This window comes from Rhagoletis pomonella, unplaced genomic scaffold, assembly GCF_013731165.1.
Source record: "Rhagoletis pomonella isolate Grant_MI unplaced genomic scaffold, Rhpom_1.0 Rhpom_scaffold_00007, whole genome shotgun sequence".
Lineage (NCBI taxonomy): Eukaryota > Metazoa > Arthropoda > Insecta > Diptera > Tephritidae > Rhagoletis > Rhagoletis pomonella.
Genome location: NW_023458561.1, coordinates 20,673,499 through 20,692,903, shown reverse-complemented (window position 1 = coordinate 20,692,903; position 19,405 = coordinate 20,673,499). Strand labels below are relative to the sequence as shown.

General features: G+C 36.3%; 1 protein-coding gene and 1 long non-coding RNA gene across 2 annotated transcripts in view; both read right to left on the bottom strand.

The window, feature by feature from the left end:
- Nucleotides 1-7,735, bottom strand: part of LOC118743607 (protein prickle) — a 193,996-nt gene extending 186,261 nt beyond the window's left edge. The window contains exon 1 of the mRNA XM_036476374.1: nucleotides 6,344-7,735. Within this exon, the coding sequence (XP_036332267.1) occupies nucleotides 6,344-7,656 (1,313 nt within the window). The 5' untranslated portion in view covers nucleotides 7,657-7,735. The remainder of the gene's footprint in view (nucleotides 1-6,343) is intronic.
- A 21-nt stretch (nucleotides 7,736-7,756) lies between these two features.
- The window catches only part of LOC118742433, an 82,904-nt gene continuing 71,255 nt past the window's right edge, over nucleotides 7,757-19,405 (bottom strand). Inside the window, exon 3 of the long non-coding RNA XR_004993377.1 lies at nucleotides 7,757-8,159. This is a non-coding gene — a long non-coding RNA (uncharacterized LOC118742433). The remainder of the gene's footprint in view (nucleotides 8,160-19,405) is intronic.

Sequence of the window (19,405 nt, the reverse complement as noted above, 5' to 3'; positions counted from 1 at the left end):
AAACAGAAACTACAAAACTGAGAGGTTAAAGTACGGATATGTGTTGAACAAAAAATGGAGTAAGAAAAAATGGGTTAACAAATGCCTGCGAAATAAAGCAATGAGACGGCTCAAGTTACTCGCCACAAAATGCGCAGGCACCGCACTGATTGAGTTGAGTATGTTGGCACGTTGAGGTGTGTGTGCGACACTAACACCCCGTTGCTGAATATGTTGCTTTTCACAGTCTTGTGCAAAATATGATTAAAAAACAAAGTATAAGCAATACATTGTTTAGAGCCTTAATTAATTGATATGTTGTTGTATTTAGTATCTTCTTGATTATACGTACTTACGTAAATGCAGTTCATTTATATTAGCTTTCATAACTAACTCTGAAACTTACCTAGAAAGAGAAGAAACGTAAGAATAATTAGTTTAAATGAATTCATAATAATATTTATGTATCAACAGAAAATATGTGCAGTAAAAATAAGATAACCTTAAAAAAAACTACTGGCTAGGTAATCGAAGAGATGCTGCTAGCATCTATATTGACGGGCTCAAATTGCGTTGTGGGTGCGGGGATATCTCTGAAACTGTCGATATCTCACTCCTGTTCCGATTACCTAACTTTTTCCTTATATTTTCAGTTTTTCGAACCAAAAAGCAAAAATTATCAATTCTTCTTTCTTCTCTTCAGACGTTTAGTGTTTAAAATATTTTAATTACTTTAGTATGCAGCACCCTCTATTGCCTTAGTTTAGCATTCCATCATTGGCAAGACGCTGTTCCAATGTTCTTAGTACTCTCTAAAAGCATAAACAGACGGTAGCGTTGATCCGGATCAACTCGGAAATTAACTGCAGTTGATCCGGATTAAGTCAAAGCTGTCGTCTGTTTAAGCTTTAAGATAACAAAAAGCCGTACTTGTTTTAAGGACACGGATTGTAGGACCCAAATATTAATTAAAGTCTCCTATTCCAACTATCAGGAGCGCATCCTGAAGGAAGACGGTGAGGTCGTACGAAACAGTTCTTATTCAAAATCGAAGGCGGATCATTCGCTTTCGAGGTATGTGCATCAGGAAGCAACGACTCACCAGTGTTGGCGAGGGCCCGCTTTTATTAGACCAAAAGGAGGCGAACCGAGCGGCCAATCTCAGGCAGGAGTAGTTTTCTTGGTGGTCGACAGAACCTCTTCTTCAGCAAAGCTGTAATGGACGTTTTAAAGCAAAGCGACCGATTTGGCACATCATTCGTGGATACCCTCTGTTAGCCATGACGACGGCTTAAATGGAATATGCTAAACAAGCGTTTCACAGCCGTAAAATACGTTAAAAGAGAAAACTAAGTGTCTATGTGTTGCCTAGGCGCAAAATAGTATTTAGAAGTAGCAGTTCTCTTCAGTACATTCCTCATAATAGCTGCCTAATATTTGCACAATACTTTAAGCGTAAGTATATGTACATATGTATATAAATACATATGTATGCTTTCTGGCACTCATATTTTGCCGCTTGCTGCAGTTAGCTGATGCCTGTCAATGAACAAAAGCGCAAAATGAAGAAATACTGCTAGGAAAATAAGTAATAAAGAAATCTTTTAAAGGCACGTTGAAGTGAAAAAATGCATCTAAATCACTTAGCCGTCTTGCAGAGAAGTAGCGCGACGAGAAGTTAGACAAGAACTGGCAAAGTGTGCGATCAGTTACGAAATCGGGTAACATGAACTGCGCATGCGTAACAATGCAAAGCAACAAAATATTATAAAAAAAATATGTAAGTAAAGAAGTATAAGTTTGGGCGATACCGAACTTTAATACCCGGCACACGTATTTAACAACGTTTTTTAATCTTTATGTAAACTACATGATAAGATATCATACAGTTTCGATAATATGCTTAATTAGACACGAAGAAATTATTGGACCAAGTTTGGTAGGAATCGATAAACAACGATATACATTTATGCAGTCACAGGTGAGCAGTACCACGTCAATTGTTTTATTTCTCTTTAAGAGATTTTTGTAGGTATTACCTTACAGTAAATTAGCGTAATTTATTGATAAGAGATTTTTGCAAAAATCGATAGAAGTAACCTCGCTAATTACTGATTTATAGTAGTTTTCGTATTTCTGTAAATTACAGTTACATTGGAGGTGAGCGAGGTTCTAGTCTTATTTCAAAAATGTTCAACAGGTTTCTTACAGGGCAATTCTGGCTAAGATAGTAGAAAATCTTTCGTAGGGCAAATGAAAGACAGATGTCAAGATAGTTCGAAAAGCGTTTTTTATTCTAGCACAAAAGTTTTAGAAAAAACTTCTCTTATTCACCAATCGTGGTGAAACGCTATTTTGAGGGAAGGCGGATTTTTTTCTTTTTCTAAAATCAAACTTTTTTCTTTATTTGATTTTTAGATTTTACTGTCTTAAGAAAAAATATTTAATTTTTCCACCTAATTTAATTTTTAGAAACTAATTTTATGTTTGTTTTTTCTTTTCTAATTTACTTATTTTTCAAATTTTTTAAATTTTGTTTAAAAATAAAAATACATTTTTAATTTTCTTTCATTTTTAGAAATCTATTTTATTAATTTTTCCCTTTTTTAGTTTACATAATTTGCTTTTCTATTTTTAATTTCATGTACTTTTAATTTTTTTTTTCAGAAAAATAAATTTTTTAATTTCCTTTAAGGTTTAGGATCTTGTTTTTTGTTTTTTCTTTTTGTAAACTTTTTTCCAATTTTCAGATTCTGTTTTAAAAATTAAATTTTTTATTTTATTTAGTTTTTAAAAAATTCATTTTATTTATTTATTTAAAAGGCGAATAGCATAAAGCTAAGACCTCCTCGTTAGCAGATCTTTCAATTAGTCTTTCGAACGACAAGTTTCCCTATTCACCTCGGCACAATTCGAATTACGCCCCTGATTTGGTTGAATATAGACTCAACTTGATAGATGTGCGTAAACGTGCAAAAGAATGCAAATGAACTTCCTTACCTTTGTGAATTGAAAAAATTCACCATGGATTCACATTCACGATCGCATTGAACTGTATAGAAAGCTTGAGTTAAAATCTAAGCATTGTTTATGCCGAGTTTGGTGGGTAATGCGGCTACTGAGATGGGAGAGTTCATAATAAGTGGGCATGGCTACGCCCATTTTCCAAAAATATAGCAACTGTCTTCTTCAATGCCACAACTCTTTTTACAATACATCAGCACTTTGTATCCAGTATTTACGGAAATATCCTAGTTTTTTTCTGTTTCGGAAATGCCGTATGTGGGAGGAGGCGTAGTCACCGTCCGATTTTGGCCATTTTCGATATCTATCTTTAATAAAAGGCAGCCCACACGCCTAATGATGATATCTAAATTTTTTCTGAAGTTATCGTATGCACGGACCGACAGAGATGGTTTAATTAATTTCTCTTTTCATTCTTTTAGGTAGTTACAAACAACCGTTATGCGAGCAAAGTTATATTATCCTAGTGCACAAGTGCGCTCGGGTATAACAATAACAGTCAAAGCAGTGTGGCTTAACGCGGCAGGATGTGGCCATTGCGGACCCATTATGCTTGGCTGCTCGCAAAAGCGCATGCGTAACAATTGCCGGCCAAGTGATCGGTTACTCGCACTGCATGTCGTCTTTCTCGTGTGTAAACAAAAGCAAGTTTCAATTTCAAGCCAACCGCCAGCAAACGCACACACGCATACATTTTCGCACACACACATGCGCATGTGCAGCAGAATGCGTGCACTATGTGCTTTTTGTGGAGCCGCGTTTAGCGTTCGTGTGGGCCCTGTCCATTGGGCGGCGTCGGCCTCCGCCTATTGAACAGCCGAGCAGTCGCTTGTCTTGTTCGCTGTCCACTCGCTTTGTTGCCTGCTTGACTGGCCGTCATTTCCTACATTACTTTTTTGATTGTTTATTTTGCACACTGCTTGTGGTTTCAATTTTGCAACCGATAGCTAGCGCGCGGCCCAACGACCCGATATTCTCACTCAGCTCACTTTGTGTACATTGACTTTTGCTACCTTTTTTTCATGTTACCTCCCCCTTCTCCTGCGCACCATGCTGCGTGGCTTTCGCTATTGCACCAAAGGGTAATCAATCATTATGTTGCTTTGTATGTTTTTGTCTTCACTCTGAAATTGCTTCTTTTTTATGAATGTTTTTTTTTTTGCACTTTGCAATTTGCGGTTTCAGACTACTGTTGCTGTTATTCTGTTTCATCTCGAATACTCTTCTTTCCAATACGCACAGACTTGACTCGAGCTTGCGGATTTCATCACCTCACTTCTCATCTTCATTTGGCTAATTTAGTAAATGCGGTCGCCATTCAGCGGCGGCAGTCCATTATTCACCTCAATTCGTTCGTTGTTTCATTGATTTTCTGATTGGTTGTTGGATGTTCGGCTGATTGTTTTCTCAAATCTCCGGTTTCTTTGTGTTTTGCTGCGTTGAGTAATTTAAATTGACAATGCGTCGCGTGAAATTACTTTTGACAAATAAGTGCGATTTTTGAAATTCATGAGATACTGAGCAAGTTTTTGTAGCCGACTTTAAGAAACAGATGCGCTTCTAGAATGAAGAAAAAACTGTTACTCGGTCGATGAACAAGTGACAACAAATTAAGTTGTTCGCATGCCGAGGATCGGAATTCATATTTTTCTCTTAGTACCAATTTGCTTTTCTGGTAAAATTATTTATTTCGAATGCATGGGATAGGTTAGATTGCCGCTATCCAAGATCTGTGTGAAGACTCACTTGTGCCAGCTGCTTCTAAATTTTAAATTTGCCTGAAATTGTACAGGCATTTGAAAATTTGTTTATAAAGAGATCTCTTCACATACATACGTTGATAAGAGATTGACATCTGCGCAATAGAAGTTTTTATGCCAGTTTTATAATTTGAAATTTTGTGGAGAAGTTAGAAATTGTGGTATCGTGAGCCTTTTTTCTTAGAAAAGTACTGGTTTTAGCATGGTATTTAGTAATTTATTTAGTACAATGAGTTTGGGGAGGATGGCAGTAAAATCCAAACTAGGGATAAGTTGTTCCGGCTAATGTCGTTTAAAAAGGGAAAGTTCGCTAAAAACGAGTCTTTTTAAAGTATTAACGCTCGCGTTAATATTTTTTTTTAATCAAATTGTGCAATCTTAGGTAGTTTGGTGCCAAGTCGCGCCAGTTCATCGGCCTTGCAGTTCCCTTCAATGTCGCAGTGTTCGGGAACCCATAGCGACATTGGGCGAAATGAATCAGCCATCTCGTTGAGAGATGTGTGGCGATGAAACGCTACCAAGGAGGTTGTCCCAATTTTGTGGCTCGATCGATTACCATCAGCTCCGCTTGAAAGACGCTACAGTGGTCCGGAAGACGGAAGCTAAGGGAGCTGCCCAGGTGTTCTGAGTATACACCCCTACCAACCATTCCCTAGAGCTTTGAGCCATCTGTGTATACATGGATGGACTCGCCACTCCTTAGAGCGCCTCGTTTTCTTTCTTCCCTTGAGGGTAAGAGGGTCGTAAACGATTTTGTACGAGCATGGCTAGGAAGGGCATAGTCCACCAATCCGGGAAGCTCCGGAAACTCCGTTAATATTTTACCATGACCATAACTGGTGTTTGACCACTTATTTAGTCTATTCATACGAATTTGCGCTTTGTTTGGCATATAGATCTACCGGAACAAAGTTCAGTAGGTCATAAGTGCCTTGGATGGTGTTGCTTTCATCGCACCAGCTATTAGTGTGGACGCGAGCCTTTAGATCTTATCCACAGTTTTAAAGTTTACCCCTTTCCCAAGGTGTCCCACCACACCAGTGTGCCGTGATAGAGAATTTGCCTAACCACAGCAGTGTATCGTCAGTGTATTATTTTGGGTTCCATCCCCATCTTTTTTCTATTGACCTGCTTCAAGAGTATAGTGCTAACGTTGCTTTTCCCACTCTATGTGCCATGTTAGACCCCCAGTTTAGTTTCCTATCTAGTCTGATACCTAGATATTTGGTCTCTTCGCTAGAGATATAGAATCGAGGTCGGGTATCTTGTGCTTCTTAGTGAAGAGCACTAAGTCAGTCTTTTTAGGTTTTATTCCCGGTCCTCACTGTTTCCACGATAGGGAATTGAATAACTGAAGCTTATTCCAACTACATCTAAAAAAAAAAATCAGCGATGGCGGTTATTTAATAAAAGCAAATAAACTTAACCGTAAATATCAAAAGGAAAACGTCTTAACCTGTGTGTAATGAATGGTTACCTATTGTTGAGATACTAATTTAAAAAACATAAAAAGTAGAATTAGGAGTTTCGACAAAAGAAGTAGTTTTTATGGTTGAAATAACTTAATCACTAAAACTTACTCATTACAGTCTCTGTGGCTTCGATGCGCTCCCAAATTAATATCTCGCTCACAGGTGGCACTTTTCTGCAATGGCGTTGAACGCGGCGGTGACGACCCGTCGCCATCGGCTTCCGTAAATGTAAAACTGATATCGGTTGGCACATCTTTAAATGGTTTCATGCTCCGTGGCAAACTGCGATTGCGCATACTCAGATTCAGAAGTTTCAACTCATTTTCATTTAGTTGCAATTCAGAAGTGCCGCCACTCTCAGTGCTCCCCTTTAATATGCTATCCAAAGCTTCATAATTACTTTGCTTTTTCTTCTTAGGCGGTAGCGCGGGCTTTGGATCCTCTCCCTCGTACTGCAGTGAACCAAACTGTTCCGGCGTTGAGGGTGCTGTGGATAAGTGTTGCCCGAAATCAACTTGTGTTGCGTTATGAGCATCCACCATTAGCTCCTGTTCCTGCACCAGATAAGAGCTATAATACTTGGAAATGTCTTCCGTGGTGTTGGCAGCATACTGCTTGCCGCGCACCAAATCGCCCAAATGGTCCCCGTCTATGCCGAATAGGAAAGGATCATCCAAAACTGTGACGCGTGCATTACCTTTAGTCGCCTCGCTGCCGTGCAGATCGGTCGCGTTTTTATGTCGCTCTTTTGCTGACCTGCCGCCGCCCACCGTTGACTCACTAACTTTACTGACGTGACCGCGCAAAGAGCGTAGCAACTTTTTGCCACGACTTGTCGCAGATATCGGTGATGAAGTGGTTGACGACCCCGTCGCGGCATTGGTGTGCGCCTGATACTTGGAGGGAAAGAGTGGCACTGGCGGCGCTTGTTCGTCACCTTCTTTGCCTTTTTGCTTTTTCTTCTTCTTCGTCAACAGTTTGTCCACCTCCTGATTACGGGTTTTACCCATATCGGCGCCACTGATCGCATCAATTGTTATTGTTGAAGTTGTTGTAGCTGTTGTGGGGTTAGCATCTGCCTCGTCTAATTGCGTTTCGATAAAATCGCCGGCCACTGTATCGTAGTCAGCGTTATGCATGCTGCCACTACAACCACTGTCCTTGCCACTATTCGTCTCGTTCTCGTTTTCGTTTTCGTTGTCGTCGTTGCCGTTGTCCGCTGCAAATCCAGTGGCAAGCGCGCCGACGCCGCCAGTGGAAAGCGCCAGACGTTGGGCAGCCGCTTTGCTGTAAACTTGTCGGTAGTACTTCTGCTGGTCCCCGTACAAGAAGCAGACGCGCCACCATTGTTTGCAGGCCAGCAAATTGGCGGTACGCGGCACCATCGGCACCGGTTCTATTGACGACGACATGCTATCCATGTTGTTCCTCCGGCTGACTATTAGGGTGATGCGAGTTGGTGCATGTGAATGTAGGTACTCGTTAAAGTTGTTTTGTTGCTGGTATTATTTCTGGCTTATTGTTATTGCAGTATTAAATTTGTTGTGTTGCAAGTAGACCAGTAATTACTGTTGTACGTTTTTTATGTCCAATTTTGGTTTTTGTTCACGTTTTCAGCTCAGTAGATGTTTTCTTCGTTTCTGTTGCTCTTGTGTGCGGCAATGATTATGTTTTTCTTTTTATGTAGACTTTTTCTCAGTTGTTTTATTTTAAGGTTCAGTAAATGTGTAATTGAACTCCAATTTGGTTTATTTTTTGTTTTTAATAAACCTTTTTGTATTGTCTTTCTTTTTCTTTCCAGCTCCTTGGTTTTTGGTATAATTATTTTGTGGTATTTATGGGCCTTTGTCCTTGTGCTCCTGTTTCTTAGCACTACATCGATTGTGTTCTCGGTTTTTTCGGTAGTCACTATATATTGCGGAGCCTAAATAAATTATGGTATTGTTAAAATTTGTAAGAAAAAATGTAAGTTACCGCGATTTGTTATCACATTTTTTGCTGCTTTGAAAACGTTTGCTTCTCCTGAAATGCCGACTTGACATTAATTTGTTGACGTTAACTAAATAATTTATTTTCGCTACAAAAGTTGCTTCTTAAATCTGATTTAACTTTTGTGTATCTTCAAAGCCAATTTTTTCTTAGGGAAACTACTTCGTTGTAGGTGGAAAAGAATGGGCGACAGACCTCTAAATCTTCATCAGCTTTCTTTAGCAAGTCGTTTTTACACCGTTCTAATATTTTTGAATAGTATTTGGCTAATCGCTAGATATTTATGTAAAACTTGATTTGTTGGAGTTGGGTGGTTGTGCAATTGCCAGATGTTAAAATGGAATAGCGGAAGTTAAACTTTTTTCTAGAGGGTTAAAGTTTCATGTTTCTGGTAAAATATTCGACTACTTTACATGAAAATCTCTACCTGTAAGTTATTCAAAAACGGGGAAAAATACATTCTTTTTCAAATAAATACCATACACCAGGTATAGACGCTTACATTTCTATTGCGAGAAGGTCCGACAAACCCGTGGGAATTTTCAAATCAGCGGGATAAGAATCCCTTCCTTACTTTATTGCAAGCTTTTATTTTTAAAAATCTTTTGTTTTACATATCGCTCGTTTAATATTAAACATAGAGATGTATGTAATTCAAAATTTACGTTTTTGGAGATTTCAACATACAATTAATAAGCTTGATAAGCAGAATATACTCCGCCTGACTGATTACTAAATTTCTCAAAAATGGCTAAGATATGTGTCTTTCCATCTGTTTTTGGTATACCAATTGTTCTTTGCAGAGCTGAGTCACTTGTTCCTTACCTCGGGTGGGGGGTAACAAGTAATTCTCAGCAATGCTTGAACTACAAATACTCTTATTCTAAAATTCTCTACCCCTTACCACCGTGGGGGGAAGTAGAGTCTAATAAAATAAGAGGTTAGTATTTTCAATATTAAAAGTTTTACCCCTTACCGCTGTTGGGGGAAAGTAAAACCTTAATAAATAAAGAAGAATAAAAATTATTAAAAGCTTTACCCCTTACCGCTGGTGGGGGGAAGTAAAGCATACAAAATAAATTTTAGAAGAAGAAGCAGAGTGTTATTGAGAGTCTTTACGATTCTGAATATTTATTAAATATTTCTTCTTTATATAGTTTTCTTACTTTATGTTTCCTAACTAATTGTATATGTACATATGTGTGTGTGTATATATATAAATAAGAAACCAGTGCATTGGTTGTTATGGTATTTTGGTTGTGTGCCTACATCTTTGCATGTAAAGAATATTGATAGGCAAGTTATTTTCTATTTCTGGCACCATAAGGGTTGCTTTGCAGCATTGACATTTTAATGTTTCCCGTATGCGCTGCATTTTATGTGTGTTTATATTTTTACAACTGATAAAGGATCAACCGATTCAATATTTTATTGTTTCTCGCGAACGTTCCTTTTATTTAATTACCTACTTTTGTGCGTCGAATGCACTTGACATTCTTATCGTATGTTTGTGTTTGGATACATACATATGAATTTATATATGTAAATGTAAGTGTACAAATTATATTTTCTTCTATCTATATTTTCTTCAGTGGACTGTATGTTAGTTTTGGTGCAAGTGCACAAGTTTTATCTTTCCTTTGAATATTCAAGGATTAGAAATGTTTATTACAATTTTAAGTTTGAGTATTTTTAAGACCCAGGTATATATGTATTCACACATGTTCAAAGATGTTTGAACACCACTTGTATGAACTGATCCAATAATTATGTTTATTATTAAACGTGCGACATGTTGGCGGCATTTCTTTATTCATTCTGAACGTTTGGAATAAACTTTTTTGTTTACTTTTTCTTTAGAACGTCCCTGATGATATGTTAACGTATATTTCAAACGCGTTCTGTTTATTCTGGCTGTGAAATGAGTTTATCCGGAATGTGTAAAGAAACGCAGCCGTTATCTATTCCTAATTTGTAAATTCTGTTATTACAGATGTCGTTTTTAAATCGATCCAAAAATCTCGACATTAGATTTTTCCTGAATTGATGAATATCAATACATACATATATGGTTTCCTCTATTAAATTTTAGAGAAATTTGAAATTTAAGCTGACTTAAAAAAATTAAGAGGAATTACCCTTTGATTTTTGGCGATTTTTTTCTGGCGATCATGCGTCGGTCATGAGCAACACCTGCAGCGAAAAAACTTTTAAAAAAGTCCCAACCTCTTCAATAGTGTACTAAAATTTGATGGCCTACAAAACTGAATACCAAAAGTTTTCTTAAAAAGAGTTTGCGAAAACAAAAAATAAAAAAACGTCCGTATTGCAAAAAAAATCTGTGTACGTATGCATAATACCTTTTCAAAATAGCGGTTAATGTTTAGCGAGAAATACGATTAAAACAAATTTTTGGAAAATGAGCATGACACCTCCAACTTATGACTATATATGCATATTTCTCGGTAATCGGTATATCAATTCGTATAATTAAACTCGGTATAACATTGAATTGACATAAAAAGCCTGACCTGCAGCCGGATTCCAACATTTGCTATCGCTTCGATATTTCTAAATTAAAGGACTCTAATTTACTCAAGGTTTATACTCATAACAATCTCATAAAAGGAAATTAGATTAATATGAAATTTTGGAAAATTGGCGTGGTGCTCCACTTACTATCGAAGATGTTTTAAATAGGGGTAAAGCAGAACGCAGTTTTAACAGGTAATTTAAATATATAGGTGCTACTGTGTCTAACGCGGATGCCAACCCAGCTTGCATTGTTTACTCACTTAATTGCTTTTTCGCCGTTTTGACCAGTGTTGTCATCGAAAATTCTCTTGATCCGAATTAGCTTTAGGACTTAATCCGGATCAACTGCAGTTACTTCCCGAGATAATTCCTAATAAACGCGTTGATCCGGACCAACGCTGCCGTTTGTCTGTGCTTTTAGTCTCTCCACCTTATAAATAGTTTAATGGGGCCAACATATTTGAATGGTTAAATGGTATACAAGCTTTTATTAATATGACCCCAAAAATTTGTGAAACAAACTAAACGATTTTTTCTACATTTAAGAAATTCTCTCGAATGCTTTCATAAGTACATACTGATGCACAAAGGTATTCCTATTTTCATTTTCTAACAATTTTCACCTTGAAGCATGCATAAATACATATTTCTAGATTGAATCGAATAACAAATTTAATGGTAAGCCAACCGCAAATGTGCTGCTAATGGCTAATGGCTAATGGCCTATAACTTTTAATTGATGTCTAATATTACGCGGTTGCTTGGCCAAATGGCGAGGTAATAACCAATGGTTGAACTCAGTTTTGAGTTCTTCGTTTACAAATGCATTCTTCGTAGAGTGTATAGTATTGCCACCAAAACACAAATTCAATCTTAGCAAAATACAAACAACAAAAACGATCAATGCTTAACGTGAGTGCAAAGTGGATGGCAGAAGCCCGGCAACACCGTAGACACAAGCACATTATTGCGCGATCATATTGATAGTACGACTGCGGTGGATGGTGTAGATTGGCAGTAGGTAATCAAAGTGTACACTTGATGGAATGCACGTAATGCCTGGCTGATGATACGATCTCCGATCAATGGCATTGTAATGAGGCAAGGAGTTAGCCAGCTAGTAGTAGAGATGGACAAAAGTAGCTAATAACAAAAAAAAAACAAAAAAAAACATTAAAATCGTATAAACGAAAGAATAATAAGAGACGTGCTATCTGTAATTGAACTCGCTAAGAACCGATTCTATCGCCTGATGGTGTTGCTATTCGCAACGAAGCAGCCGCTATCTACATGCATCTATCTATCCGCACATGCATGAAGTTGCGCATGCGCGTTCTACTAACTATGCGAACTGCGTGACGCATCTGAAAAGCTAGTTGAAAACAAATAAAGCAAAAGAAAAAGTGAAGACAAATAAAGCATAAGCAAAAAATAAGAACTTAAAATAAACCAGCATATAGTGAAAATAGTAAGATTAGCTGTTGATAGTCGACCAGATGATAGACATGGCAATCTGTGTGCTGCAGCTGCAATTTATGCCAAGCAAAAAGGGGGCAGCCTTATAATAATGAAGCACAGACAGCGTACGGCTGACGGACTGACTGCGAGCAGACTGACTGATGGCCTCTGTGCTTGACTGACGTACTGAGTAAATGGTTGCAACAGCGAGGTAGCGGATATTCAACTGCAGACATCTAAATGCTGGCAAATACGGAAGCGCTGGCTTGCTGAATTGTTCGCTGCTGAGCAAAACTGCATTAAACTGGACCATTTGGCGGCCTCGGTGTGTGGCTTATATTACATACTCGTATTAAGTGTAACTGCATACAAATAAGTACGTATGCGCTAAATTTATATGCACAAATATTTGTTTCTTAGCTTTGTAAGTATGTCCGTATGTATGTGCATCAGCTCATTCAGCGCATTAGCTTCAGTTTATTTATTTGGGAACTGCAGCAATTACTGTTCAGTTTACTAATTTTTTCTAGTTCGATGGTTCTTTTGTTCATTTTTTGCTTTTAAGTAAAGTACAAAACAGTGTTTGGAAAAGTTTCAGTGAGCACATAAGCATCAATTTTTATTTGAAAGGACTAATTCAGTTTGGGTACTAAATGTGCATAGATGCTATTTAGAAGGCAAATAAATTTTGTGGCAGATATGTGTCGAAGTGTAAACGTTTATGTAGTTGTGGTCGGAATCTGATAAAGTTTTTTTAATATACGAAGTGCCTTAAACAACCCCAGATTTATTGAATTACATTGCTAACAAATAAAATTTTGCAGTAACACTAATTACACTGTTCCACAAATTAGTTTTTTTTGCTCCACGGATGCCCCTCTCCAATTCCTCTCTGGAATCACCTGCTGATTCAGAAAATCGAACAAATTTTTTATGTGCCAATGTTGTCGAGATATTTGTAATTTACTTGTTGTGGAAAAGAAAACTAACAAAATTCTCCATAAACTGTGTATAAATCACTTTTTGATAGGCCCGATAATTTCTGAGAAATTGATTAAACATTCCAAATTTGGTGTTTTTTGATGAGACAAATCAAGCAATCAAACAGGGGAAATATAAAAAATAACGATTTTTTTGTAAGTTTTTCTATTTTATTTGAAATCCTGTTCCTTTACAGAAAAAAAAATGCAGCTATCAATTAAGAAAATTGATGGATATATAAATAAGGAATGAGTGGTGAAATGAAAATTCGCAATGATTTTTTGTTTATTTAATAGCAAAAACTGATTTTGGCGAAGTTTATTGTTCAATAAATGACCATAATTTGATAATAATGATTTGTTTCGATATTTTGTTTGATGTTACTATCGACTTTGTTATCGATAGAGTATAAAGGTAAAAATGAAGATAAAGGAAAACAGAATAACATAAATGTAATTAGAACGAACAGGGGTAGAGGTAGCGATCTAAATAGAAAAACAACAAAAAATGTAACCTTAAGCAAAAGCAGATGTATGTATGTATGTATATTGGTTATGAGACAAAATAGATATGTAACGTAAGTTTCACTTCTCCATCGCTCCTCGACATGTATGATATATATGTGTATGTGTTTGCAGTTTTGTAGCGATAGCTCAGCTCCTGAGTATAAGCAGTAATTTATTTATCATTATGTAACTAACCTAAATCAAGTGCGTTCCTTGTTAAAACTTTTCTAAATTTCATAAAAAAGAGTAAATTAACTAATTTGAAATTAAATTTATACCTACCAAAACAGCTTTAATTAAAGATATCCATAAAGACTAAGTACGGCAGAAATAGTTATGACGAATATGAGAATAGCAAAGACGAAGACAGAGGAAGAAAGATTAAAACAAAGGTAATTATAGAGAAACGGATATAGAAAGAGACATAGCAACTCAATCTAGGAACTATTTTGGGATTTTAAAGATTTTCGGGATTCTCGGGTCTTATCGATATTTTGAGCGGTTTGTTACTGATATTTTTATGAATATGGTCATCGATATTTTTTATAGATTTTCTTACCGATTTTCTTTTTCCATTTTTGTTATTGATTCTGTTATCGATTGTTTATCGAATTTGTTATCGATTATTTATCGATTTTGTTATCGATATTTTTATATATTTTGTTATCGACACTTTAATCGATATTTGTATCGATTTTCTAATCGATTTTACTACCAGCATTATTGTCGATTTTGCTATCGAAATCTTTATCGATTTTGTCATCGATTTTGTTATCGATTTTATTATCGATTTGTTATCGGATTTATTATCGATTTTCTTAACGATTTTGCGATGGATTTTTTATCGGTTTTGTTATTATGTTATTTATCGATACTGTTGTAGTTTATTTATCGATATTGTTATCGATTATTTATCGATTTTGTTATCGAAAATTTGTCGATTTTGTTATCGATATTTATATCGATATTTGTTTAGATTTACTAATCTATTTTTTTTATTGATTTTGTTATCGATTATTTATCGATTATGTTATGGATATTTTTATCAATTTTCTAATCGATTTCGCTACCAATATTATTATCGATTAAGGTGTCGAAATTTTTATCGAATTTGTCATCGATTTTGTTATCGATAGAGTATAAAGGTAAAAATGAAGATAAAGGAAACAGAATAATATAAATTTAATTAGAATGAACAGGGGTAGAGGTAGGGATCTAGATAGAAAAAAGACAAACAATTTAACCTTAAGCAAAAGCAGATGTAAGTATGTTTGTATATTGGTTATGGGACAAAATATATATGTAACGTAAGTTTCACTTCTCCAGTGTGGCCCAGGCGCACTTACTTTCTATAAGCTTTTTTTTCTAATAGCTGTCGCACCTCGACATGTATGATATATATGTGTATGTGGTTCCTTTTTTTTAGCATATGTAGCTCAGCTCCTGGGTATAAGCAGTAATTTGTTTATCATTATGTAACTATCAAGTTCATTCTTTGTTAAAACTTTTTTAAATTTCATAAAAAAGAGCAAAAATTAACTAATTTGAAATTAAATTTATACCTACCAAAACAGCTTTAATTAAAGATATCCATAAAGACTAAGTACGGCAGAAATAGTTTTGGAGATTTGAAGCTAACGCTAGTAATACGCGGTAGCATCAAGGAACATGAAAAACGAGTTTTCTCGGAAAAGTTACGTGATGGAAGTTTTTAATTTTTTTTCGTAGCTAATACCTATCAAATTACTAATTAGTTTTTTTAAAGCAGAAACTATCGCAGAACATGTCTGTAACGGAGATCCCTGTGGGATTTTGAAAACTCTGTTAGTCAATTAATTTTTACACATACAATTTCATTTAACTGTACGTGTGTGCTTGCCTTATAATAAACAAATTTTATAATAAATTACACGTGTACACCTAAAATATAATTAATTTTATAGTAATTTTGCATAACTCTCTAACACCGCATAGCTTCACGTTTTAAGCCGTTAAACCGCTAATTTCCACGGAAACCACAACAATTTTACAAAACCAATGGGTAAAATGCACCAAAACGCTATTATGCGCCTTCTGGGTAGAGAGTTCGGGTGTAAACTGTATTTAATGGAGGAACGCTTCAAGCGTTTTATTCATTACCAGCAAGGCATGTTGCAGTGAGCACGCCCGCAAAACGGCAACACCAACTCCAGAAAGAACAATAAGAGTGCAACCAACAACAACAACAAAATTTTTGCCAAGTTAATAATTTTCCACACTCACATAACACAGCATAACAAAACGTACGCATTTACCACTAAGCCATTTCGCCATAACAATCGGTGGTGACTGTGGCGATGGCGAGCGCTCTTAACGTCCTGCTTGCTGCCAAGCAATTTACACCAACGTACCACCTTTCACAACACTGCGGGCGAAAAGCACTTTTATGTGAAGATACACATTTATGTGTAGATGCATGTGAACATACGTATGATTTTATGTACATATGTATACTATGCACAAACATAAATAAGTACGTTAGGCAAACAAATTGTGAGCTGCTGCAATTGTTTGCTACTGTTAAGCTACTGCTAATCTCTTTACGCCACAAACATAAGCACAAAAACACAAATTCGCATATGTCCATAGTCCATATGGGAAGCTTTGTTTGCACCTATTTCGCGTTGTTATGTGGCTCACCCCAGCATCAAATTGGCCTAGCGATACCCTTGTCTCTGATAATAATGTCTTCATCCAAACACTTTACTGAAATAGCTACGCATGCACACAAACTTATATTGCACGTGTATGTAAATATGCTTCTTCTTGCACTATATGCTCTTGGTTTTCACACTGCTTCACTGTAGTCAGTTTTTGCTGAAGACTGGGGCCCAGCAGAAACTCTGCAAGATTGTAACAACTAAATTGTATTTTGAGCTGAGGCGTTGCCTCTGCAATTAGTTGCCTTTTGCTGCATCACTAGTAGCAATCAGTAATGCTGTTGGCTGCAAATTCTTGCTGTTTTTCACCACTCTATGCCAAAATAATGAATGAGCGCTGAAAGCGATTGAATGAGACAAGCAAAATATGTCTTGTATTAAGTTCACTCTAGAAAACAGATGTCCATTTCGTTCACAAAAATATTTTCGCTCTGAGAAGCATTGAGTTCAAAACACGAACATGGCATTTCTCCAACACACACTTTAACATTTTTACACTAACCGAAATACATATACATACATATAGTAGTTAGCTGTTAATATATCCTGCGAGTCTCCTAAAAACCTTTTACGTTACATTTTAAGTAAATTGAAAAGTTTTACAATGCCTAAGACGTCTTGAGAATCTCCTATGTGTTTTGAAATAAGTAACTGATGTTCAGAGAATACTTGGGAGAAAACATGGGGAGAATCTATACATAAATACGCCACATGAAATTTTTGAACCTCTTCTTTGAGGGCACCGTTCACTCACTCGATTTCAATGAAACATACACCGATTAAATGGCTATAACTCCTCCAATCCAGAAATCTTAATCCAGTTACATAGGGGCGTGGCATATGACATATAGACTAAAATGTGAAAATCGATATATCTCTAAGCCCAATCACGCCGAGGAACTGAAACTTGGCAAAGATGCATTAATTATAAGTATCCTACTTAGAACTGAAATTCTCGTATCGCTTAACTCTGGAACTGCTTGTACTAACGCCTTGAAGTTTGACACAGCAACATGCATACATACATATGTATGTTATCCATAACGTACTTACGGTAAATGGAACCAGTAATGTTTTACAACGCACTCTAACCTAAATAATTGTTTAGCAGCAAATTTTGCGTCATTGCCATTTCACCCATCATCAGCATATTTTGATCAAAACTCCCAAAGGAAACGCGGAATTTTCATTTAACATGAATATATTGCCCTACTTATGTATATATATGTACATACATACATATGTATGAAAAAATACATATTTGCATACATAGATACCTATGCGTGAGGGAAAAGTAGAATGTTTTTTTTTTAATCCGACAGCAATCAGCAGGAACGTCAAATGGATTATTAAATACTGTTCTACTTTTGTTCTGAAATCGGAATAATAAATTGTTGAAGTAGCTGAAAATTGCCAAAGTGATTGATTGTCTAGCCGTCGGCAGCCACAACTGCACACTTTTAATCATATTTCGTTGCATACAGCAAAAGAGTTAGCACAGATTTCACTTATGTATATATATATGTATGTATATAAATATGTACAGTTGTTTACGTTCCTGTGCATATTACACTAAGCAGTTGCTATGTATGTGGAAGAAAAAAAACACAATGGTGAAAAAATCAAAGCAGCTAGCACAAGACCGAGTAAGTATTATTTCCAACCAATCGATGCCACTCGTACATATTGAAAAAGAGCTCAAATTGCACGCGACCGCTGACAAACAAATCATAACAAAGAAAAAAAAAACAATTTCATAACTAGAGCAATAAATTGCATGGCCTTTGGCGTCATCTCAGCTGCCAAAAGTTGTTTGCCAACAGATTTTTTCTACGGTCGATCACTTCTTCTGGAAGTGATTATCGTAGTAATTGCTTGTTTGCCAATACGAGCTATAGTTGTTGTAAGTATATACATATGTACATATGTTGCATGTGCACTCTGCGTGTAAGGCTTTGTGTTGCAATACCTCGCTTGCAATGAAGTAGTCAAGTACTAAATGCCCTGCTCTGATGTGTGGCGCATGGCCATCGGGAAATAGCGATTGTAGAGATTTGGTTGCATGTCCCGCGATCATTAAACTAGGGTTGGCATGCAAACAGTTGGCATCAGGTTGGAAGGCATGAATGCTGTTTGTCGTACTACACTACATGCTGTGTCCAAATTAGTCATGCTCATGATATTTACAATTAAAAACAATAATAACAAGTTTGGAAGTGGAAGTTCGGGCTAAACAGAATTTTATATATCGTTTTTTCAAATGTTTATTTATGTACCAAGGGCAGTAAGTGTATCGAATTTGGTATAAATTGATAAGTCGGTTACCCAGATAGCCGTAAGTGGGCAGTGCCACGTCTATTTTCCCAAAATGTGTAATAATCTCATTTACTGCCAATAGAATAAGAATAAGCGGTTACAGATTTATCGCAGTTTTCATACTTCTGCAAATTACCGTTATAAGAGAAGTAGGCAATTCCAACAATTCACTGGGAGCTGGGAGCAAAAACTAATTTTTGTCTACATTTTTTCAATAGCAGAAGTTTCCAGTATTTTTTTATTGCTAAATAAATGAATATGGGTGTTTCCAGCGGAAGGTCCACCACGACTAAAAAAATAAAAGTTTTATATCTAACGTATTTACGGGCCGATTTGTCTGCTTTTTAAAATACATACCGGCTATGTAAGTAGAATCATGTTTGCATAAAATGGTCTTCCTAGGTGGTGCCAAGGTCGAGATATTTCGAAAAACCGTATTTATGGTCCGATTTGGTTCGAATTTGGCGTATGTGGTTGAAACATAATAAATCATAGATTTCTAATAAATTGACCCTGAATTGGCGCTGAAGTCAAAATATAAAGTATATTCTACATAAAATACATGTTTTATTTGCGTTGAAAATTCATTTTAAAGCAATATTAACAAAAATATAACGATGGAAATTTATGTCACGTGACGCCACGTCACGTCACGTTTCACACTTGGGGTTGTAAAAGAGAATTGA